Source organism: Netta rufina, assembly GCF_964035555.1.
Source record: "Netta rufina genome assembly, chromosome: 10".
NCBI lineage: Eukaryota > Metazoa > Chordata > Aves > Anseriformes > Anatidae > Netta > Netta rufina.
The window spans coordinates 16,969,346-16,995,246 of NC_140133.1; the positions used below are offsets into that span (position 1 = coordinate 16,969,346).

The 25,901-nt window shown below is 47.0% G+C and overlaps 1 protein-coding gene across 1 annotated transcript in view; it reads right to left on the reverse strand.

The window, feature by feature from the left end:
• LRIG1 (leucine rich repeats and immunoglobulin like domains 1) overlaps window positions 1-25,901 on the reverse strand; it is an 85,198-nt gene that overhangs the window by 32,852 nt on the left and 26,445 nt on the right. The window contains exons 2-3 of the mRNA XM_084292997.1: window positions 20,858-20,929; window positions 16,143-16,217 (exon numbers count right to left, since the gene is read on the reverse strand). Coding sequence (XP_084149123.1) covers window positions 16,143-16,217; window positions 20,858-20,929 — 147 coding nt within the window. The remainder of the gene's footprint in view (window positions 1-16,142; window positions 16,218-20,857; window positions 20,930-25,901) is intronic.

Below are 25,901 nucleotides of genomic sequence, written 5' to 3' on the forward strand. Positions count from 1 at the left end.
CGTTAAGGACAAATTTTACACCAATGCTCTGCTAATATGGTGCAAAAAGGCCTCAGGAAAATCAAAGGGAAGTCATAGTTTAAGTCCCTAAAGTGCTTACTCCGTGGGTTACGGGCACGCAGGCTCTGCAGGCACGAACAGTGCAAAAAGCAGTGATATGACCAGTATTCATTCACAGCTAGAAATTAAGGCTGAATTTTCACATCCACACCACGCAGAGGAACAGAGCTCGGGTGAGTTTGTTAACAGGGTGACTGAAACAGGGAAACTCGCTGTGCCCAGGTTTTTGTGTCCTCCATTAACTGAGCGCACGGGTGAGAAGGATTTCATTTCCTTAAGGACTGGATTTTCTTTTGCAAGGCCTCTATAGGTAAAACTCGCCAGTTCAAAAATTTCCAGCTTTTTTTCCTTCTCAAAATAACAGAGGCTGTTAAATGAGCGTGTGCGACCTGAGTCAGGGAAGTACCTCGCCGCAGACATCAGCGAAAGCAAAGCCCAACACGCTTTCGGAGCTCTGCTGAAGAAGGGGCTGCGAGTTCAACTCTGATCTCATCTGGGCTGCGATGGCTGAGCTGAACCTGGCTGTAAACGCACAGGAAATGAAGGCTTGTACAAATGAACACGAAGAATCCATAAACTACCTGACAAATCCTGCGCGGGGCAGCTGAGGCTGTAAGAGCACGGAGTGAGTTTGGACACGAGTTGTTCCTCAGAAGCCAATGTTATTTTTTTGGAGTATTAATATTTCTGTGCTTTAGTTGCTCAACTTATATCCAGCCTGCCTGCCTGCCAGATCTCCCAGCCCTTCCCAGAGGACTGAGTTAAAGAAGGGAAGGAAGGGGCAGGAAAGAGCTATATTGTCTGAGCCACGCTCGCAGTTTCCAGGTGACTCCTGTCCATTTGCCTCTCTCTTTGCTTGCGCTGCAGCTGGCAGATGAGATGGATGCGTTATTTCACACAGGAAAACAACAGGCTGCTTTCTCTCCCTCTCCCTGTCTCCTTCAAACATGGGCTGACTCCAAATGTAGCTCTCGGCTCCAAACACCATCCCGGGCCAGTCCCAGCTGGGGAATGTCAGACAGTTTGCTGCAAAGTACTGCACCCTCTCAAAGCACTGCACTTCAAACAAAAGCAGCCCTGCTGACTTTTCCTATACACAGCATGTGATATGAGCGCAACGTAGTCCAAACCTTCTGCTAGCTTGATTACATTTCATTTTTCATTCTTACAGTAAGAGCTGAAATGTGATTTAACCCTTCCTGTTAGTACTCGGATCCTTGCAGCTTGTTTCCCTTTGTTCCCAACTCTTATCACAAAGGTGTTTTACAGACGGAAGACGAGTGATGAAGTTATAACTTTACCTCTCTCCTTTGACTGCACAAGGCCGGGATTTTTACCGGCTCACTCCTTGGTTTACAATTCCTCGGCTTCAAAGGTGACAGATCAGGTTTTAGTACCAATTGCTGGACCAGGCTTTAAAGCACAAATTACTGGTCCTTCCACAACCAATTTGCCTCCAGGTGTCTTTTCCTCTCCCCTCTCCTTAGGTATCACAGCCTGGAAACAGACTTCCCCGCCTCGCCTCGGCCAGCGTTACCTCAAGAGTATAAGATGACAAGGCCTCAACGCGAGATTGAGCAATTAGAGCCAGGAGCGCGAGCCAAGTCTCTTTACTTTCTATTCCCAGCTCTGGCACTGACTCATCCGCCTTGGGCAAGTTTCTTAACCCCTCTCTACCTCTGGGTTATCCATCTGCGTGGGAATGCACTGCCGGCCTCAGCTGCTGCATGACTGCCTCGCCGAGGACCAAGGGCTTGGAGTGAAAGCTGCTCCGGTGAAAAAGAAATCCCAGGGACTGAGGAGCCCGAGTCCACGAGGGTTTGCTCGTGAACGAGGGAGGATGTAGCTAAAAGGGTTTCTTTTCCCAGCTCGGTAACCTCATTCCTGGAGACACCAATTTGCTAAAGCAGATGGGCTGTAACAACCTAGTGCCGTACACCAAGGCGACTCGAAGCCAGCGCTGGGTGGGTTTAACACCACGAGCTGCACGCACGTGGCAGCTCCTTGGGTCAGCAGAACCGACCCTCATCCACACCCCGAGGTGCCGCAGCCCCTCAGCCCCTGTGCTTTGCCCTGCTCCCCAGCAGACCCCTAGGGGTTACAGGGGATTTGGGTTAGCCTCAGCCAGCCTTTTGCTGAACCGAGCCGATGCGGACAACATCGGGAAGCAAACGCGTGCTCTGCGCTTCTCCAGGCTGCTCAGAGTCAGGAAAAACAAGCAAAATGTTCCAGCGAAGCAAAGCGTGTTTGGGTTTGCTCTAAGTCGGGAGGGAGCCGAAGGGGGTGGCAGGAAAACAACAGGTGGCGCAAAGTCAAAAGCTTGCAGCATTTCCAGGAATCTCAGCTTGTATTTTAGAGGTAAAGTTACACTTTAATCCCGGTGGGTTTCCTAGTTCGAAGCGTCTTTGTGAATATTTGTTTGATAAACAGGCTGTGAAACATTTTCCAGTAGACCTAATAGGAGAAGAATTCACCTTCCTCTTCGCAGCAAGCCTGTCCTTTGGAGTACACTAATCAGTTTAATTTAGACCATGGCTTCAAACCTCTTCTGTGAAATCGATGCAGAGAGCAGTGCAAACACGCTCCCTTTGTTGTTAGAGCCACATTTACTTCCCCTCAGCAGCTGCCCATTAGAAAGCTGACAGCGGAAAATCAAAGCAAGCAGCCCCTCAGATGGGAATGCACGAGGGGCTTTGCTCAGCCTGATTTAAATACAATCGGCACAAAACCCTCCTGGTTTAGACAAAGCTTGAATTAAGTCTGCCTTGGCTGCTGGGAGCCTGCAGCACAACTGCGTGGTGTGAAGTGAGGCTAGAGGCAGGGCGCAGTCACATGCCTGGCCTTCATGTCGTGTCAGCTTACAGGGCTGGCTGGGCTCGCCGAAAAAAAAAGAAAGCCTTAATACAGCAAACCTATTAAACCCACACCTGTTATAGGCATCAAAAATAAAATCAAGCTTCAAAAGAGGCTCCACACCTCGGTAAGGCTCTATTAATAACGTGAGCACATTCTCAAAAGGAGCATATAAGCGAGATCACAAGGCTACAGCCAGAGATGGAGAAGTCCGGAGTTCAGTTAATATTTCCATACTGGGAAAGCAGTGAAACAAAAAAAACACAGTGCTGGAGCCAGAAAGAGTTATGGGGTTTGCTACCGAAGGACATGCGAGGCTCGGTGTCACAGACAGGCCACGCAGAGAGGGCACGGCCAGAAGCGAGATCAAAGACACGGTAACACAAACCGGCTCACACACACCGTGACTAAGTGATGCCTGGAATTACCTGCCCTCCTCCTCCTCCACCTTCTCAATTCAGAGAAGACAGAGATTTAATATCAATCTTCCTAGAAACGCTAAAGAAGATTTAAGATACGGGTTCCTAAACTCCCACCTTAGACCTGCCATCTGATTTCACCCCGCCGTTCACTACACAGAAACAGCTTCCCGGTGGAAGCTGCCTGAGCAATTGCCCTGAAAGGATGAAGAGCAGCCCGTAATCTGGAAAATGTGGTAGTGCTTACAGTGGCAGAGAGAGAGACATTTCTGTTCCTGTCACATCATTATGCTCTGTAACTTAAAATCAGTCCCAAGTGATTCCTCTTATGGAAATACGGATAGAGAACATTGTTGTGACTCAATTTGTATAGTTTATCAGCATAAAACTTGCATGATCTTAACATTTTACTCCTAAAAACGCTGTGCCAGAGACTTTTAATCAAAAAAAAAATTCCTCTGTTGTATCAGGACTTGTAAAAGTTCTACCTCACAAGGGAAAGGCAACGGAGAACGGGGCGAATGTGCAGGTGACAAGCTGGAAACCCGCAGCATGCTGTCCTCTACTTCTGTGCATGAGACGTTTCCCTGAAAGCCTGAGCTGCCCAAAGCTCAGCCCTAAGCCCTCGGGCTTCCCAGCTGCCCTGAGAAAGCTGCTGCCACTTTGCACTGCCACCTCAGCCTCACCAGCATCATGCATCAGACTCAAGGTCTGGTACCCCGACAAGAAGGTACATTTTTAGCCATCCCAACATGTGCTGAGCTTGCTTAAGCGAACAGCCCCGCTTTTTTTTCTCTCCAAAGTAACGCCGCGCGCGTTATTCTCTGGGCAGGAAGCAAGGACGCATGGAAGCAGCCCCCACTTCTCTCAGATGCTCTGAATCACTCCTTCCCCGAGGAGTCCTGGCGGAGCCCCAGGGCCGCCGCAGCTCCAGCTCTGTTTGTTCAGGTGCCGGCCGCATGCGCAGCGAGAGCAGAGCAGCCGCAGGCCAAGCAGCCACCACGTTTTGGGGTCAGACACAAAAAGAGAGGGGGAAAAGAAAACTGCACGGGGTTTACAGGCATCCCAACCTTCCCTTAAAGGCTTACATGGTCTGTCTGAGACTGCGTCAGGATCTTTCCTCTCGCTACTTCTCCTGCAAGGCCTTTCTAAGGCGCAGCAAGCACAATCTGTGACCGTTTCAGGCTGTTTTCACTTAAAACCATCATATGTAATTGTGCAGAACAGGCTGACAGAGCTATTCCAGCCGTACCGAACAATGGCAGGAAGTCTGAAGGCATTTCTCCATCTGCTGATGTACTTACAGGGTGTTCCTTCACCTGGTTATGTCCTTGGCCTGTGTTGGTGCTTTAGGATGGAGAAGCACAAAGGCTGGGACAGACGTGGGGCTCAAAACCATACATATCCTCTCTGGATATTTCTTCATTGAGAACATTTATTTAAACTTTCTGTTTGTCAGATAACCTTATGCTGTGCATGAGATCCACTGAGGCGAGTGATATAATTTTATACAAGCTTTCTCCCTCTCTCACTAGACTTCTTTTACTCTGACGAGACTTCTTTGACTTGCCACAATATGATTTGGGGTATTTTTTTGCAATGTCCTAAACCTTCAGCATTTGATCTATTAGCAGAGTAAAATGTGTGGGGCAGGCAGGATTAGAGGTTAGTCATCTTTAAAACCAGAGGCTGCCTTATCGACTCAGCACATTACACAACCTGCTGTGACATCAAAGCAAATGAAGATTCCTGAAGACCAGCCCGCCCCTGTTACGGGCACAGCCGTCCCCCCACCAGCAACAGGGTGGTTCCACATGCACCGGTCTTTCTGCATGATGCTCCACGAAGATAGCACTCCGCACGGGCTTTTTAAATGATGTGTTCACAAAGGGAACAGACCCACAAAAATGCTGCGTAAAGCACCTCTCATTGTTTGTCACAACCTCGCCGTGAGGAGCTTGCCTTATCTTTTCTGAGCTCAACACCACAGAGCACAACCTTGCCTCCCCGCGTGCAGCTCCACCTCGAAACCTCTTGGCCAGAGCCCTGGCACGAGGAGGGCAAGCACCTCTGAGCCACTGGGCATAATCGATGGTGGTTTTGAAACAACCAGCTTGTGAGCAAGCACAGCTGGGCCAGCGTTTAACCCCCTTCTTCTCCAGCTCTCAGACCCATCCGCTGCTCTCAGCACCCTCCATCTCCTCATAGTCCCCAGCCTCTGTCTGGACCAAGCACTAAGGAAGGATGAAAAGGAGAGCAGAGGCTCTGCTGAGTGCTGAACCCTGCTGAGAAGGATCCGAAATGTCCTACAGGAATGGAAGGAAGAATCCTACCAGGTAGATTTCATACAAGAATGCAGAAAACCACATGGCTCTGCACCACCTATGTGAATGAGGCTGTGGGGCACTGCACAGGCTGTCAGAAGGGGCTCAATCAGTATTTGAAAGGGCTCGTTCAGCTGCTGGCAGATGACAGGTCGGTGTTTTCATGCTATACACCTCATATATCACATCACTGGCCTCAAAGAGGAGTCCTACCTGTGGCAAGGAGGAAGAGACAGCGAGAATCAGAATGAGCCAGATGTGAATTGAACTCAGAGCAGGGGCTCGGACAGCCACCCTGCCCCATCCCCGGCACAGACAGCATCTCCTTTTTGTTGTCACTGCAAGCAAGTTTTTGCAAGCCTCCATCTAATCAACACGGGTAGCGTTTTCATTTGAAAGCCAATAGGGCCCAGGATCACACGGCGTGTAGGCACTTTTATCCTCAAATCCTGATGCTGATTTTAGTTCCTCTTTGTGTAATAAATGATCAAAGCAAGGAAGATCCACCACAGCCTAGCGAGTGCATATGTTTTGTGGGTGGCTTTGTTTTGCTTTTGTCTCTCCACAGGAGCGAGGAGGGGAAAATACACAAGTGGAAAAGCAATTTAAGTGCAAACCAAATGTAATGACTCTGCCCGTGATGCTGGGACATAAATCCAAACTGTAATTGCATGCAGACGGCTCGATAGCATGCACTGTTGGTGCCTGGATGCCACCAGGACGTGACACAGGCTCTGCCCATTTCTGACAGGAGCACAACAAACAGGTGAATTTAACCACACAAGATTTTTGTGACCCTGACGCTGAGGCAGGTAAATCAAGGACAGTATTTTTGATCTGTCTGCTCTGCAAGACCACGAACCTCTCGGAGTCTAACGGCGCTTGCAGCAAACCCTTACAGAAGGCAGCGGTTGGAGGAACGCGCGCTTTTAACTGGCCAAGCAAACTCCTGTTAACACTTTATAGATGTAGATAGGCTGGCTGGTTAGGCTGCTCCAACATGACACACACTTGTGCTCTGTTGAAAGGGCTTATCTGTCTTGTCAGCAAGGTCGCCAGAGCAGGGATAGCCTCTGGGCAGGCTTCGCTGGGAGCTCCACTCACTGAGACTGTTCAGCCTGCAAGAAGGAATAGCTCCTGTGTGGAAAAGCAACAGCCAAGCTAGGAAAGAAAACAGCTCTTCTTAAAAAAAATTAGACACCTTGTTGTTAATACAGCATGGCAAGTGGGAAGGATGGCTTCGGGAAACTGCTGAACAAGGTCTCGGAAGATCCAGGGAAGAAAAATTGAGCTCTGAAGCAGAACTGATACTGTGCTAACCCAGGCTGGTGTAAAATAATAGCTGTCCAAGCTTCCCTAGAGCAGATCTTGGAAAACCAATGGTCAAAATCAAAAGCATTCACCACCACTTAGCCAGTAACTTCTTCAAGTCACTTTAATAGGACCAGTTACTTCTTCAGTTCCTCTTACGTTGAAAAGAAAGAAGTCTGTCCCAGGAACATAATCGGGGGGGGGGAGGGCAAAAAGCCTCAGTAAGGAAAGGAGCTCTTTCTCCAGGTCACTGAAAAACTACAGCAAGTCCGGCCCCTTTCCCTGGTTGTTTATACTAATCACGCCCCACTTCACCCTCAAGCAGCAATTGCTTCCATGCAGTGTGACCTGCAGTATGCGCACTGGATTGGGGAGGGTATTTTAAGCCTAAAAACAATGAGCCGTTCAGATTCCTTCTTTTGCCATTTACTCTTCTTCCCTTCTCCCCAACTTTTTCTCTTCAGATCCTTGACCACTAAAACACTTCTTTTCCCTTGCGTGCTCCTGCTCTCCTCTTTCATTTTCCAGCTGCCTTTGCCATTTTCCCCGATGTGCAATTGAACATTAAATGGTTTGACAGGCAGAACATGTACTCACCCAACCACTTACTCCCAATCAATATTCACGTGGAATTCCTGTTAACAAGCAAGAGTTATGCACACACTTGGAAGGGAGGAGGGCCTCTTAAGTGATTGTTTCATCCAAAGGCATGACTGATCATTTTCCTGTCTACCTTAATAAGCAGCATTCAGATTTTCCACCCCGCCTACCACCAGCAAGGCGGTTTTTATAACAGCAAGATCAGAACTCTTAACGTGATCCCTACTGTTCATCTCTGCAATTACCTGGGGAATTTAACACGGGTTTAAAATATCAGAAAATCCAGCATATAGCCAGCTTTTATTCGGTTAAAAATGCGCCTTCTAGAGATTCTTTGCTAATCCTTTCCAACCCCGACATGGCAGGATCCCACTTCAGTGAGCGCTGTTTACACTGGTGGTTCTTTACTCTGAATTACGCACCGCTCCTCGCGCTGCCAGTGGAAGCAATGATGGAAGTGCCAAGCACCGCGCAGAGCAGAAGGTAAATGGCAAAACTGATGTTTTAGTCCCCGGGCTTTGAACCACGTTCACTTTTTAACACCTCTGCTGAAACAGTTTTCGCCTTGTTATACGCAGAGGACCTAAAAGACGCTGCCTGTTCTCAAGCCTTCCAGGCCGCTTGAAGGTAAACAAAATGGATTTTGAAAGCACTTACGGCACCGTACTTTAAAAAGCCCGTTCTGCCCCTGTTCCTGCTCCTACTGCTCTCCGTGCATCTGTCTGTGGCTGCTGCTGCGAAGGCAAAGGCGAGCGGGGCAGACTGTGCTCTGAGGAAGCAGCACCAAGCTAAGGACCAGTACAAAGCACCTGACACTTACGGACTAATAACGAGGACTAACTGGGCAAAGTGGAAAGTCTGGAAACAGTGACATGCTGATATCTCTTCATTTTCTGCAATTTTGTCACCAAACTGTATCAAAGTTTCAAGCTTTTGGAGAGAAGAGAAATGAACAGAGGATTATACATTCATAAATACTTTAATTTGCTTTTATTGCAGTTGCAACTTCGCTTTTACTCGCCCCTGAGCAAACTACATTGCAGTTACTAGCATTTTTAGGCAGGAAAGTCCAAAATGCTAAAAAAAACTTTTAACTCAGCAAGTTATTTACGTTTGAAATCTGCTCAGCCTGAGAAGCCTAACAAAGGAGCTGCCTCTGCAGACATGTGCTTTATTTGTCATGTGCCATGAGACCGTCAATCTACCACAGATATTAATAGTAGTAACTTTGGGCTATTCTAAGGTTCAAACATGAGGCTGTTTTTCATAATGACCTTAACAAAAGATCATGGTCACAAATGACCCCAACAACCAATCTAGGCTTGAGCTGCAGGGGGACGAGCTGGGAGCCATCCTGTGCAGTGTGTGATGCACCTGCCCTGGGACCATGCACCAGAGGATGCTTTATGTTCACCAGTTACATCTGCCCTGGGGCAATGCCCCATCTTTTGGCTATTTTTTAGGATAATAAATATATGGAACATGCACTTAAGATCCCGTTCCCATATTCCAACTCCTAACACCTTGTGCTCTGTCCCAAAGGACCATTTGGGTCATCCATCCCCTTCCTGCAGAACAAATCCTCACCCAGCACGGCCAGCTAAGCAGCACACAGACAATTCTCCATCTGCAGGAGAAGCTGCCACGGCTGCACATGAGAGTTAAGCTCACTAGCGAAGACAAAATAAAGTAGCCTCAAGGGATAACTGCTATTCCAAGAGCTGCCACCAACTTTCACTATCTTTTTCCTCTGGCTAATGTTCCCACTGCTCTGTATCTGCACAGATTGCATTCTGATGATCTTTTATCGAGTCTGAGGACCGCGTGTTTCATTTCTGCTGCTTTTCTAGCAGAAGTGATTACTCATTTCCCTGGAATAGCCTCAGATCCTTCGCTGTTTCCATGTGCTCACATTATATGTGAAAGCTTGCAGAGGAGATGCAAATGATTAGAACAGTTCCAACAGTCCAAACAAGAAGTCAAAACAGTGTCTCTCCTGGTGCATGGGAGCACGTGATTAATGAGAATTTCCTCCACTGGGAAAGGCTCTTGCAGTCTTTGGCCTCAAAATCCAGCGGACTTTACACACCAGAGCCTTGCCATGAACTCTGAGCAAAGCAAACATGCGAGGTAGGTTTACGAGTATCTTATGCCTGCGTGTTGCTTGCACCCTGAACATCCTGCCTGTCGCATTCTTTCTGTTCACCTCTCCACATCGATATAGTCATATTTGAGAACAGCAGCTGGGCAGCACAGCCCAAAACCTCGGGATAAAGTCTCCCTCCAGCCTCTGAGAGCTGCCTGAATAAACAGTGGAGAACTGGTCCCTGCAGACATTACACCGACTGAAAACTGAAGCAAGCAGAGGCTGGGGGGCTCCAGGAGCGTGAGCTATGTCTGCTCCCACTGCTGGATCTCCATCTGCATACACCACCTTGCCTTACTTACCAGGGAAAGCTTTCTGTGTGTGAGACACCGTGTGTCAGGGCAGGCAGCAAGGTTTTCTGGGCTGCCCGAGCCCTGTCCTGCACACAGGCAGAGCCTGCTGACATCAACTGGACCCCGCACACGGCTGCGTCTGACTCATCTGCAGTTTGTGCTTATGAGTACAAAACCACTTGCTGCGACCCAGATGGAATTAACAGAGTATTCTCCTTATTTCGAATTCTTAGATCATCCTTTTCTTACTCCAGCAAAGATGACTTGCAGACTAAGTCTCCTGGGGGTCACGGCAGTTGTTGTGTTTGTACAGCAATTAGCACAGCAGGATCCCAGGCCACAACCGGGCTCAGGCTGCATCTATACGGCTGCGTTTGCTCCGGCCTCAATTCCTCACTTCAGCCCAAACCTTCCAATTTTCAACACCACCTACACTGACGCTTACATGCGAGAGACCTCACATCTCGTGTATGGACCAGCTCAGACCTGAGCTGTACTCTATAGACAGAATTGATGCTGCAGTTTCAAGCCCTTTTCTATAAGGGCTACCTTGAGCAGTCAGGAACCGAAGCAGCAGTCAGGAATTGAAGCAGCAGATCTCCTGGTACTCAACCAAGTCTTCGCTATCTAACTTGAAAACCAAAATCACACTTGGCTCTGATGGGGGGAGTGCAGTGACCGAGCACCATTTCAGCTAACGGAGCAGGACACTCTTGTCTTGGATGAAAGCAAAACAGCAGCTCAGGGAGTCTAATGGACCACAGGGGTCTTCAGAAAGGCTCTGCAAACCCCAGACAACATCAGAGAAGCAGCATAACAGCATGAACCTAACAGTTGCTTCCCCAGGCATTCTCTAAGAAAACAAAAGTCAAAAGCTCCAGGAGGAAGATAACTAAGTGTATGGTCCCAATTCTGCCATGTTAGGGATCCCCACGGCTCGTCAACTCATCCGGTACGAAGTGCGAACAAGATGCAATAAAAATTAAAGCTAAAGTCAAGCAAAAAAAAAGGCTCATGTTAGAAGCTTAACTAATTCAACCAGGAAGTACAGTGAAATCCCAACACTTCAGACAAAAAGCTCTTACAAACTGTGCGGTACAAGCAGAAACACTGCTCCTGATCCAGGAATTACTGCTCTTTGGCCAGTATCACCCCAGGCATCCAGAAGGAACACAACGCGGCGCCCCCCAACACCCCCCAGTCCCTTCCAACACACCTCGCACGTTCCCTGCCGCTCCCAGATCCCAACTCTCCAAGTATTTAGTTCTCAGTTTTATGTGATCTATTTTGCCTGTGGCACAGTAGATCATTTACCCTTCTCCTATTAGCCCTCTCTGTTTAATTACAGTTTAATGTGAATTGATCTTTACATTAATGAGCCTGTAAGGAAGATTGATTTTCTTCAAGAGACTTTTATGCTCAGTTTGGCAGCAGAGTGGTCCTATTGATTTCGCTTTCCCCAGTAAATAGGCACAGAGCGTTGCTGCATCCTCTGTGAATCAGCTAATCCTATTTCACACTCTTTTGCTCCAAAAAAAAATCCTTGCTCCGAGTTCCTTGTTATCTGTTTATTCACAGCGAGATCATGGGGCCGGCGCACCTCAGACAGCTTTGGCTGTTGCTTACACACAGCGACTGCCGTGGGTCACCATCCCTTTTGTTCCTAAATGGTTGGGGGCTTAAAAGACTTGCAGTGAAAGAAACGAAAGTTATTTTTAAGTGTTTAATCTGCTAACTTCCTTAATTCCTCGCCAGCCAATTCCTCGCTGTTTACCACGCTTGCTCGGATCTGCCCCCATCGCCCCCTGAAGCCGCCCCAAAAGCCCTCCAGCCCTGATCGCAGCTCAGCTCCTCCTCTCGTCCTCCACACGAGCAAGGTTAGAGGCTCTCCACTCAAGCTGGCCGGGAAGTTGAAGACAATAATTAGATTCAGATCTGCTTTAAAGAAATTATTTCATCCATCCTCTTCTCCCTTCCCCAGATCAGGTCACAGCTTGAGAAAAGTCCTCTCAAGAGCCTACAGAGTTAACACACTTGAGCTGCAGCAGAACATTTGGAAGGGAAATCCTCAGCCAAGTGCATGTCAGTGAAAACATCCTGCCATCAACTCCCAAACGTCCAAGTCTAGGAACTGTAGCTAAATTACAAATGCTGTGGGAATTTCAGGCAAGATTCTCCTCTCAGCTACTCCGATGTAATTTCGGAATGAATCCAGATTCACAGTCTCTCCCCCTCCCAGCTGAATTTCCTGGCTTTTGTTTGCACTAACAGATGTTTGCATTTAATGTCTGTCTTTATTTGGTAACCACTACATAGATTATTTTTCCCTCCTGTTCTATTAAAAGCCTTATCAAGTCCCTTATGTTTGCTCTCGTTGAGATGAACGACTTTGGCAGTATTTTCAACATGCGAGGCAAACTGACTCTTCAAGGAATAATTAAGCTGAATTAAACTTCATGGCAGTACGTTAAGGCATAGCATGTTTGATGCATATGTTATCCTTGCATCCATCTGCAGCCTGAAACATCCAAAGGTTTGCAGTGAGGCTTGAGAATGCTCTCCCCTACAGATTCCCACATGCTTGCATATGCATAACCAGCCCACGGTCCACAACACGAGGTCAAGCAAATCTGGAGTGATGAAGGCAGGTACAGGGAACCCCAAAACAGGTAATGCAAAGGGACCAAGCTCGTTGAAAAAAAATTAAATTTGAGTTTGGCAGCATGCAGATTTCTTTCTCCCAGCATCAAGAGGACTGAAAGTCTCTTCCCCAGCTTAGGAAGAGCTGGAAAAGAAGCAACTCGTTCACAAGGACCGTTTTGAGTGACAAATACACAACCACTGCTTTTATAATACATTCACAGCCCTTTGGAAATACTTAACCACATGCAATATACAAAACCTACTTCAGAGGTTTGTGAGGTAAACACACTTCACACATTTATAAACACTGAAAAAAAAAAAAGGAAACGTATTTATTTTTCTTTAGCAGTAAGAATACACTGTAACACTATATACTCAAACATAAACCAATTGCTCAGTACACAGTCCTCATTATGAGTCTTCACCCTGGATTTGGTTTGGCAACCTCCCCAATTATTACTTCATGGATGTGAAGGCCAGAAAGAACCAGTATGATCATATAATCCGATTCCTTACATCACACCAGGCCAGAGAACTTTCCCCAACGCTTCGCGTACCGAGCCCATTAACCTGGAGTTGAACCAAAGGGCCATCTTTTAGGAAGCCATCCAATTGATTTAAAGACTCTCAGAGATGGAGAAAGCCTCACTTCCTCAGCAAATCATTCCGATGCAAGTTAGTCAGCAACATCAATTAAAGCAGGTATTTTAAAACACCTTTCAGATTCTTACCTCTGATAAAAAATAAAAGGAAACGCAGGGGTAAAAAAAAGCATGGCATTCTCTGAAATAAGCTAAACAAGAGATCCTTCTTGCTAAGGTATGACAGCAGCATTACAAATCCCACTATCAGAGTTATTTATGGGTAGCAGCTGAGGAAAGCAATACAGATTTCTGGAAAGTGATACTGAGCAGGTCTGTTTAGAGTACCGTCCTTTTATCATTTGGCTTTGTACCTTCCCCTTCCTTCTGTACCACTCTGAAATTTTAGGAGACGTAAATCTGCTGCCTTCCACCAGTCAGTGTTACTCCTTTCCAACCGCTTATTTCATTTCAGGAATAAAAAGGCAAAGCTCTAACAATTTGGTCCTTTGCCAAAGGCTAAATTAATAGCAAAAATAACAACAGGGGCTTGTGAAAATTAGATCATTTATGGACTTTGAGAGAAAGAAAAGGCGTTTTGAAGGGCCTAAAAACTATATCCTGGATGGCAAATTGTATGCGAGCTTTCCATCCATAAATCAGGTCTCTGAAGTTTTGGAATCCCAGCGCATGAGCTGAGCCATTGCACACTGGGTTATGCAGCAATTCAGTGAGCTCAGCTCAAGTGGCAAGCAGATGGCCTCATGTCAGGGGACGGTGCCTCAACAAGGGACCCTGCTTGGAGGGAGTTACTGCACGGCGCTGCAGCCAGCAGCCCCCAGATCACGAACGCAGGCTTCACATGCGGTCACACGAGCACGGAGAGGCTGCGGCAGGAGGCAGAAATCAAACAAGTTGGTTTCACACCAACTGCATGCGACACATTCGACAGGTCTGATAACTGCTGAGACACAAGCCACCCCTCCACCCAGGAGGTGGAGTGGTTACGTACCAATTAAACTGAAAGACACTCGCTAGATTCAGCGCTGCTGATAGCACGGGAATACTTTGGCTCTTTGTAAGCTCTGTAGGAACACACCATGCCCAAGAACCAGATCAAAGGCATCATATCTCAAATGAAAGCAAAACTTGCTTCATGCCAGGAGAGAGAGATGGATGCCAACTTTAAGCTCAGATCCTTAAACTGAATTAAGGGAATGAAGGAGTTCTTCTGCTTTGCATATTTTAACACTGCCTAATGGAAAAGCAGGAATGGTGCCAATTCATTTCAGTCAATTCTGTCCTTGATTTAAGTAATAGGAATGTACTTCTAGCCAACTGATCAAGGTTATCTTGGAGTAATTCAGAGCCTTTCAAGTCATGAGGGCACACTGGCACTTTCCACTATGAGGAGGTGCCCAACCACTGCAGCTACAAAGGGGCAGGACACTTGCCTGCAGCTGGATGCTTCAAGGCCATGCACAATGGAAGACATCGCTCGAACTGCTCAGGCTCTTTGCAGGATGCCATATTAGCTATAAGCACTTCCCCTTCCCAGGAACCTGGGAGGTATCACGCATACCTCAGCAAAATTCCTTCTTGGTGTGCATTACAAGCAGACACATGCAAAAATAATTTTAGAAATCCACACTCTTAAGGTACTAAGAAGTCTGATATTATGTCTTTATTCCCTTCGGCAGTGTCCCCAACCTGAGATCCTTGGTGGCAGATGTACAAGGGTTCTCAGGTGTCTAACACTTCTGCAGGCACCTACACTACTGAAGTTAGCAACTTCAAAGTTTCTGCAGACCTAGCCTTGCAATCACCAATCACTCTCTCTCTCAAAGAAAAAAAGTTGAAAGAGACCATAAAAATGGGTCTGGAATAAGTTCCCTGAAAGATTAAGACATGAATACTCTCTGGCTTTAAGAGAAAAGAAATAACCAGAACAGCGCCAGAAGAAAAAAAGAAAAATCAATAAAGAAAAGGTAAAATTATATACTCCTTTAACAGTACAAGTATGAGACAATGGTTGAAATCCAAAGTCAGACAACGAAGAACAACAAAATATTTTTACTCAGTACATGACTAACCTGTGGAATTCAGTGACAAAAGTTACCACTGACTATAAGTTTTCAATGGTTAGGCAAGGGATGAAGTGTTAGTGAGACAAACGAGTACAATCACAAGAATAACAAAACCATTAAAGAGTTTCTGCCTTCCTCCATCAGCAGGAATGCAACAATGACAATGTGCAACTTCAATGTGCATTTCTGCTAGGAGCATCTTATTCTGTAACTATTTCCATGGCTGCCCATCCTGACATTTCCACAGGCTGTGTGGAAGCACTGCCCACCGTATTTATCTGCGACAGAACACAATCCAATGGACCCTTCATATTAATCACAGCTATAATCATTTTTCATTGGGGTTCTGCTGACATGCAGGCCAAAAGGTGATATTTCAAATCAATTAAAATTTGCTAAATCCCGGACAGCTCCACTCCAGCCAGATGCAGAAACCCAGACTGGCACCGAAGTGACTTTTAAAACTCTAGAGACATTTACACAGACTTGGCTGTGCTGACAGACGGACATTACGGTTGCCTACTTTGGATCACTCCATAAAATTAAGTATCAGAGAAATGATCTGCACTAGAGTTTGCAGATTTCTAATCAGCCTGCAAGCATTATCTTGTGCCCTGCGCGTACACGCTGTATTAGAACAGCACGTTTATCATACACGATCTCACAAATCTCAACTCCAGATGTTTCTTAATTAAGGTATCAAGCCTGATAGCGAAATCTGAAGAGCTAGCAGAAGCGGGTGTGACACGAAACTCTGAGTAGCAGTTACATCCACCCCACAAACAGCAGCAGAAAGACAAAAGTAATGAGGCCACAGCAACTCACAGGTGGAGGGCACGGACACTGGAAGATGCAGGTCCCAGGGAGGGAATGGTGGTCAACTCGTTGTTGTTCAGTCTCCTGCAACAAGAAGAAATTAATCGTTTAAGTGAGAAGCCTACAAGGAGGTGTGCATGAGCTGGGCATCTGTCTTCACTGACCCACCGGGAACACCAGCTTTTTGGCAGAGGTCTCCATCTCAAGGGGTTTATCTGCATCTGAGTTTCACATCTTCATTCCAACTCTTTAATAACTAAATGAGAGCTTCCACAACCGTTCCCACAACACCTTCTTTAACCAAGCCAGACTTTGCATCCCCTCCCACCACCAACTCCATGCCCAGCCAGGCCGCGGGGGCGACATGGTGGCCCTCAGGGGTGACATGGCAGCCCTCAGGCTACACCGCCTCCTCCCTGCGCCAGGCCTGGCTCTGGAAATCCCACAAGGAGCAGCCCCACAGAACTGGCCACAAACATGCAAAAACTGGCACTGGGCACCAAAAGGCCACCAAACCCAGGTGACCTGCTCCAGCCAGCCCCCAGCGGCCCCACAGGACTAATAGCAATTGCAGACTGGCCCCGCTCCTGCAAAGGCGGTTACAAAAATGTCCCCCCTCAATGGCCTAATGTTTGAAGTGTTTTTCTGACTGAAAACAGATCCTCGCCATGTGACCGGCTCTTCCTTGGTTTAAAGAGCCCTTGTTTGTACGGTGAATTAGTCAATTAATTACTGTAACAGTTGCTTGTCTGGCTGCTTGAAAATTACCTAATTTCTTAGCCATCCTGCTGCCCCCCCACCTCCACATGCTGAATCCATTAAACCCAAGCCCCTGCGAGGCCGAGCCGGGCAGGGTGGCAGCTCCCCGGGCCCCCAGCTGTGCTGATCAGCAGGGCCTTGCCATGTCTCTGCCCTCTGCTTCTCTTAAAACTATTCACTTCCCCTCCACAGGCGAGGCTCAAAAGCACCCCGACACTCGCAGGCCATGCTCCCCAGCCACCCCTTCCCAGGAAATCCTGAAAAATCACATCCAGATGCATCCAAACACAAAGCAAGAGCGGAGGAATGTGGTGCAGCTGAGGGGTGCTAAACCCCGGGCATGAGTTGGGGCAATCCTAAATTCTGGTCTTGTTTGGGGATATTTTTTTGGCACTTGAAAAATATCTTTGGCGGGTGGGAGAGGGCAGTGATGCATCTATGGCAGAACTTCCTCCTGACTCCTCCGAGAGCAGGAGCTGTATTTGATTTCATGAGGAGTTCCAGGTAGTGCTGGGATAAAAGCTTTTCTCAGCCTCAGCTCTGCCTCTGACATTATAACCCTACCTTAAAACGTAAGGGAAAAGAGCTGGAGGCACTGCAATACAGCAAGGAGCTCTACTTCGCAACTAAAAGCTCATTGTTACTGATACCACAGAAAGGTCTAGAGCTTTCGACAGTGCAAAGCAGGCTGGAAAAAGCATTGAGATGCATATTTTACATTAACATCCAGCCCGGCATCTTCTTTCTGAAAGCCACACAAGGGGAAGGAGAACTGGGCCCACAGCCCAAGGCTCCACAGCCTGGGCCAGCTCTGGTTGTGCAGCTCTAACACCAACCAGTATCTAACAAGTGTCCAAACCCTCCTCTGACGTAAGTGTGATCTTTCAACTATCAGTGTCCTATCAGGTCTTTCTCGGTTAAACAGTGCAGTCAGAAAGCAGCTCTCCCACCTCATTTTCTCTTGGCTTACAGTCACCAGTTGCTGATGCAGAGGAGACAGCCAAGCTCTGAATTTCTCTGGGATTTCCCTTTCCTCTTTCCCCTTCCCCCAAGGAAGAGCAACAAAATAGTAAAAACAAAGAACAGAACAACCAAGCTCAACAAAATTAAACGTTCTCCTTTCTCCTTTGAGGACACAAACCTGCTGCCCCTGAATGGCAAGGGAAGGCAGGAGGGGACCACCTGTATAAAATATTTAGCCTGGTTGCCAGGCTGCTGTCGGGCTGAAATGGAGCCTGCTCAAAAATAGCACAGCTCTCCAGAGCTTTCAGTGAAAGGCACTTTAGAAAATAAAAGGTGAGTTGTTTGTAGAGGAATTTTAGCACAGTTACTACCTCTTTGTCACAAAATGAGCTTGGAAAACCTGAGAGCCCTGTAACCATCACTCTCATGGATCCCATATGACCTGAGAAAACCCCACAAAGGACAAAAGGGCTGCCCCACAGTAACATCCCCCTCCTATAATTGCAGCCAAGGCACAAGATTGGGGCGTCTTTAAAAGGGAACCATGGAAGGGACACGGGAGAAACTACAGGTGTCCTGAATAAGGGAGGTAACATCCTGCTGAAGCCTCTTCTACCTGAGCTTTCACCAGCACACAGCTACGTATTCCTGAGTATATGGGATCCTGGGGTTTGTATCACTTTGAGCTACTGAATTGCCTCCTGCACAAAGTGAGAGTTCAAGGAAAAAAAAAAAAGCTTCTAAAAACGATCAAAAAAGCCAGTTGCCTATGTACTATTTGCTTTATTACAATCTTAGCAAAGCAAAACAGTGCATGCAAGATAAGCTCTGAGCTTTAGATCTCCATTTTCCCCTGAATTTTGTGAAAATGTCTGCAAACAAAAAGTTTCCAAAATAAATGGCACTAATTATTCACACGCACGCAGAGCTTTGAGCCCCATCTGTAACGCTTAGGAATCAGAGGCTCCATGTTTGAAGCATCATGGGAGGTTTCAGGTCTTATCAATGCATCTATTATTTGGGGCAATCTCATTCCCTGAGGGTGACTTGGTTTGCCCAGCACAGCGCGCACAGCAAAACACTGACTTGCTCTCAAGACATGCCACAGCATGATGCTTATTTCATGAATGTTTGTAAAGTGCTTAAAAACTCAGAAAGAGATGCTCTGGAAGTACAGATGTGGTTCTCTTTGTGAAACGCAGTTTATTTCAGTGGTCTGTGGTTTAGCTGTTATTCAAAAGCAACCAAGATTGGTAGATAGGGCTTTTAATAGAGCTTCTCCCTCACACTTTCCAGAGCTTGCCTTCCAGGCTTTGCTCCAGACCTCTGCCTCCCTTTCTGTCTCCCATCTGACTGCTCCCTCTCCCTCCTATCCACTTACCCACTGCCTCCCTTTTCCCTTACCCTGCCTCTCTAACAGCAAGCTGCTGTTATCCGCACCACCACTCCTCAGGCTGCATTGCCTACCTCCCCCAAACCCTGACGTTTTGCATGTTCAGTGCAGAGCCCACCCTGCCCTCAGTGCGTGCAGCGCTTTGTGCACGGGGGCTCCCTACCAGAAGCCATACAAATCTCTCGGCTTCGTGCTCCCAGTCACACACCTGCAGGCACTTCCACAAATAAAAGCTATTGCTAAGCCACAATCATGTTAGGATAACTCGAAAGTCTCATGGGATCAGGGCTGTGATTCTATTCTCTAAGCACAGAGCAATTTAAGGCTTTCCGCAGTTTAAAGAAGACAGGTCCCATAGGCAACAGTTTGCTCACCTCCATCACTTTCTTTTCCCTCCCCTCCTGCTCTCTGCGGCAATCACAACGAGCTGAACCCGAGCACTGCGCTCACTCCCCATGCATATTCCTCGTTTTGTCACGATCCCCAGCAAGTCCCTGCTGTTTGTTTAAGCAGGGGAGCCACGCGCAATCAGGCAGGTGGAGATCCATTGCATTAATCCCCACAGTCCAATCCGGCAGGCATTAGGCAGGCAGAGCTCCCACTGCTGCAGACTGCTTTGCCTATTTAAGGATCACAGGATCTGGCCCCTCCGCAAGCCCCAGAGCCAACACTTAATGAAAACAGACAAAGGACAAGAGAAAATGAACGATATACACAGAGCACAGCATTGTTTCTGAAAGGAAATGTTTTTTCAGTTTCCCATGAGGCATCAGTAGCTCTTCAAACACAGCCCAAACCTCAAGTATGCCAGCAATTCAACATTCAAATGAGAGCTCATTACCTCAACCCACCGCTTACAATTTTAGTCACTTTCGTTTTTCAGAACCCAAAATCAGAGCTCCAGAAATTGCTGCAAATAGCTGACAAGCACAGCAGCCCTGTGAGCACAACTGCTGAGCATTTACGCAGGTCAGGAGGCAGGACACCCTGCCATTCATTCCCCAAGCAAGATTTCCTTCCACCAGCCAGGGGACCTGTTCCAGCCAGCCTTCACTGGCTCCTCCTCCCCCACCACAGCAGAAGACAGCTCTGCTGTTTTTAGGCTGTCCTAGCAGACTTCAGACAGAATTTGTCCTCGTTCCAAAAGGAATACAAATGTCTAAGAAAGGAGGAGACACAGTTAAGTGCTTTGTTATCCACTACACTACACCTTTGTTTCCTGGGAGATTTGGGTTAGGTTGGCATCAGATATCACAATCCAGGCTGTTCTGCCTTGCTTCAGGGTTATCCTTTCAGCAAGGAGCTTTGTGTGTATGTACAGGTGTGTTAGCTGAACTGCTCCCTCAGAGCATTGCACAAGACAGAGGGAAGCAAACACCAATGATTTCCAATAACAGCTACGCTGCTTTAATTGGTTGTTGTGTTTGTTAATTGATTAGTTTTAAAAAAGCAGCACAGGTACAATATGAAAAAACTCCACACCAAGCCAGATGTGCTCAGTCAAACTGGCTAAAGGCAGATATCATCTTGGGAAACTATATACAGTTTCCTGCAGTCCCACAAGCTGCCCTTGCAAAATAAAACTAAAGCCTTACACTTAAATACTTACACTTCCTGCAGGTTCAACAGCTCTGCAAAGGCAGAAGGATCAATCTCCGTCAACTTGTTGTAGCTCAGGTTTCTGTTAAAGTAAGAGAGAACAGGATGAGCATTGCGCAGCCACTGCACTCAGCAAAACACACTCATCACAATTATTCTGGATTGCACTGGGAATTGGTAGGTTGTGGGGTTTTTTATTTTAAGAGTACTTAAACACAGTAGGGCAGCACTTTTCTGCTGAATATGAGTTACTTTAGTTCTGTGATCAGAATGTTATTTAGCTTGCCCTAAGCTTTATGCTCTTTTGCATTAGTGTGGTGTTAATCTGTCTTTATATTAGGCAATTACTTTATCATCCTTCTATTGGTTATTCACAACCACACAACTAATTACAGATGAATAGGATATTTCCTGACAGATTGAAGTCTGAACTGAAACAATCAAAAAAAGCTTATCCGAAGTATTTTATAGCTATCATTACAGAGGGTGTTTTTATGTACCACTGTGTTATCACATACAAACAAAACACACATATAGGTAGGTACGCTTCCTGTGTGTCAACATAAATATATTTTACATTTTCTAACAAGCTGTCATTAGTATGCCACTCAATGTCATCAGCATCAGTGATAACAGCTTTCAGCTGGTCACTGTACTACAGGTTTTGTACCTCAACACCTCCAACCCACGAACTACAGACAGCTCACGTCTAAATCAGGTTATAGCACCTTACTGAGGCACAGGTTGTATTATCTGGAAACAACCTGATGGGAGAGCAACTATATAACAGGCTTCTGGAAAAAAACGCACTGCAAGGATGGCTGGGGAGAGCCGAACCGACAAAATAATGCTAAAAGTGGCAAGAAAGCAACACCAAAAGCAAGACCTTTGCTGTGCTCTGTGGCAACAGCCAAGTGCCCTGTAAGAGGCACCCTGTCAGCACACCATACACAGGTCAAACCTGCACTTGGGGACTTACCGGAGAGCACAGATCAATTAAGACCAAGTGACTAATGATGCGGAAATTAACAAGTGTCCTAATTAATGTGATGTATGCAGTGTTGGCATGTTACCGTGAGTGTGTAATCTAAAGAGGGAGGAGGCAAATTGATGGGCGGTAGCAAGGAAAGCAACCGCAAGGAGTTGCGAGGAAATTGTGAGGGGGACCTTCTTTAATTTCATCCTGCTCCACACCCTGCTCTAGGATATTATCCTGGGTAAAACTCAACCCTCCTGTCTCCTCTGCAGGGAGGTTACACCCTCTTATTGCACCTCTGAACATGACCCAAAAGATTCATGGCCTGATTTTAGATAAGCCCTCAAACATTCAGCTGCTTATTCAAACCACCGAGCCAGTCTGACTGGAAAACTGGCCAACCTTCCCCGGTTTGTGTATTTTCTCTGTTATAAAGCTGTGCCTGCGGTACCCAAAGCGGGCCTGGAGCTTGAACAGGCCCCAAGTCCACAGGGCCGCCGTGGTGGGCCTGAGGTGAGGAAAGAGGGCAGCTGCCATGGCGCAGAGGCCTCCTGCCCGATGTGCTCCATTGCACCCCAAGGAGGAAAATTCAGGCCTACTGCAACGCAAAGAGGAATTCAGGCCTACAGTGACACTTCCAAGTGCCAAGACTTGAAAGATCACCAACTTTGTGTGCTTAGCTGGAAGCGATAAACGTCTCTTTCGAGCTAAAAAGCAGTTATTGATCACCTGCCCTTCCACAACACGTTTTATGGGAAGTCCTCAAAGCAATCCCCTTCACACGGTAGTTCTCTGCATGAGCTGTTCCCCATCACTTCAGAAATACCTTGCATCTTACCCAAAATGTACCATTTTTTTGGCCAGTATTTGCTGTGAAAGAAAGCTCTAGAAATCACCAGCGCAGGATTCCTTTAGCAGAAACTAGGCCTAAAGCAACATAGGAGTGTAAAACCTAACCAAGCATCTAGTTTTAAAATATGCTGTCCTATGAGCCCCTACCGTCTTTTAAAACACTCAAGAGACCTTTAAATCAATACCAGCCTACAGCAGATATCCATTTCACTATGAACTCAAAGGCATTTGTCTAAATAAAAGTCAAACTGCAGTTTAAACTCGGAGCGCGTTTGAAAGCCAAGTCCGTATTCATAGCACAATTACGAATTAAAGTGCAATTTGCCCACAGATTACATTACTACTATTTTTTTTAAACCACACAGCAAAATCAGGTTGGAGCTTGTCCTGTCTGATATACAGGTGAAAAAAGAAAATATAACAGGCAATGTCCTATAGGCTCAACACAGTAGGAATTAAGCAGACACAGAAATATTAGCGACATATAGCAAGGGAGAAAATGCAGCCATGGTGCTAGCCTGAATCCATCTGTTTTAATGTATTTCTATGCCTTCTATTGCTGCAAATCTTTGCATTTTTTAAGGGAAAATATTTATCCTCAAAACACTCCCCCACAATAAGCTCAGAGGCTATTTCACAACCCAAGCACTGAGGATCACAGGCACCAAACTGATCAGCTGCACACTTGTCAAAGGGAACAGATCCCGGGCTTAGCCCATGCTCAAACACTGAGTGATGCTGACATGACCTTCAAAAGCTCAAAAGTGAAAAAACCAAAAGTCTTAGCAGATTAAAGGATTTCATGGCCATGGTCTAACATCTTCCAAAGCAACTTTCTGATTATTGTTGTTGCTATTTGAGAAGTTTGAACATCAAAGCCATTGCACAAGCAGCTTTTCAGAGAGCACAGCAGTATTTTGCCTGCTCCAACAGACTCTCCAGTGCTTGCTACAGAAATACAGGTGAAGTCCACCTTGTATGCCCAAATCTTCAGTTTGCCTCATGCTACGCACTCCAATTTCTATCTTTCCTCACAAAACGTAGAATATGCCATTCAAAAAGTCAGTGGGGAAAATGAAACACAGAAATAGTGTCAGTGCAAAATAAACAGGAGAATTGAAAATAGAAACACCAAGATAAACAGTTTACTCCATTTCTGAGACTTGCTGTATTTTAACTCGCATTAAAATGCCCAGCAATTTGTCGCCTGCAGCATTAGCAAGCAAGGGACGCGTTTCCCAGAACCCAGATCCCCTCACTAGACAGTATTTGGCATGCCAGCCACAGCATGCAAATTGGAGAAAGAATTAACGTGCTCTGATAGATAGATCATTGGGACCAGGAGTCAGGAAACCTCAGTCTGCTCCTGGCTCTCTTAATCTCCTGCTGTGTGACCGGGTCATGTCACATCACCTCTCCAGAGCTTTTGTTTCCACAGCCACCCTTTGTCTGTCTTGTCTATTTAGACTGTAAATAAAATTGAGGTAGGTATTGTCTCAGTTCGCCCGATGCTGATGAAATGAGGGCTCAGTCTTGGTTGGGTTCCAGTAATGCAAATAGAGAAGGGAACTCAAAACTTGAGGTCATGGGTGCACGCGGCGCTCCCCCAGCGCAAAGCACGGGTCCCAAACGCGTGGCAGCGCACAGAGCACTGCAGGGGCTGTAACGTGCCCACCAGATCAGCTTCTGCACACCAAGCAGCCCAACAGCACAGGCTGGATGGCGATGCTGAGCTTGGGGCATGGCTGTGCCATCATTGGAAATGGTCACACTTCTGCTCTGCTATAGCACTGAGCGTGTTATTTCTTATGTAGCCCCCAGTCTGACAGATACTCCACTACTGCTACTACTCCCACTACGTGCAGTAGTGCAACAGCTCTCACTGAGCAAATCTCTGCCATCAGTGTTTTAATGTCTTCTTCAAAGAGCCTTGGAAACCCAGAGCCCACTTCTATCCCAGAGCAGGGCTCTCCTGAACCAGATGGGCATCGCTTTGAAGCTACCAGCTCAAATGGTTTCTAGTGGTCAGCTTATTTCCCTCCCCCCAGTTTGAATAGAAGCTGGTGTAATGTTGTGGTTTTTAATTAAGGCATATTTTGATTTAATGGCATGAGAAGTGTTTGCACTTATTTACCCATTACATGCACCAAGTCTTCCTTGTATTGGCTAATCCCAGACTGTAGGGTTTTTCCCCCCCTCTTGTCACTTCCCTAAGATGCCCCTGACGAGGAACCAAGAGCATGTTAAATCAATATGGGAAGGGCCCTCTGCCACCTGTTTTACCCATTCCAGTCTCTAATTAAATAAGAAAGCAGGGTTTGTCTTTATTTGGCATTATGAAAATGGCACTGTGGATCACTGAGCATGGCAGAGACTCAAAGGAAAGCCTTGTTAAGTAACCAGGTACAGGGCCTGCTTTTACACCACTTCCCAAAAGTCATAGCACTGCCACACAGCGAGCCGTGCTTGCCAAGGAGGGGATCAGCCAGCTCTCTGCCCCACGAGATGCCGATCCTGGCCCTCCAAGCAGTGTTCAGGGTACACGGGGAGTTCATGGACAAGTTTTGGCTCTGTGTTGGGAACTTGGCCAGCCTTGGAGATCAGAGGTGTGTGGCTGGCTCGGCAGACAAAGGACTCAGACTGGTGGCTCCTGGTCGCGGCTCACCCCGATGATGGCTGAGTTCTGCTCGGGGAGGTGGAGGCTTCCGAGCCGCACATCAAACCCCTCCATCTGTCAGCGGGGAAGATTGTGTCAAAAGCGTTTCTGCACCTTCTGATGACAGGCAGGGGGAGAAAGAGGAGGATGGCTCCAAGTTCTGCCCCTGCCAACCGCGGCTTTCATTAAACACTTTGTCAACCATTGTCATAACACAACTTTTCACTGCTCCTGCACAAAAGGGAGCCGAGGGCCCTGAACAATCGAGCCCTGCAATAGAAATTCCTCTGGCTAATCTGTCGAAAGATAGCTGCCTAGGCCGCAGCTCGCTGAATAGGCACCAGCCTCTTCCCACATGTTTGTGGAGGGCTTTACAGCCCCGGCGTGGAGGCCCCGTGCACACTTGATTGGGTATGAAAAGCATGGCAGCAGCTGAGTAAGCCTGGGGCCGGAGGAGCACATCGCCCATGCAGCAAGTATACAGCTGTGCACAGGAGAAAGCACGCTTGAATTTCCCTTTTAAACAAGGTTTTGACTCCCAGAGAGATGGCGGAGTCCTCATAAGCAGGG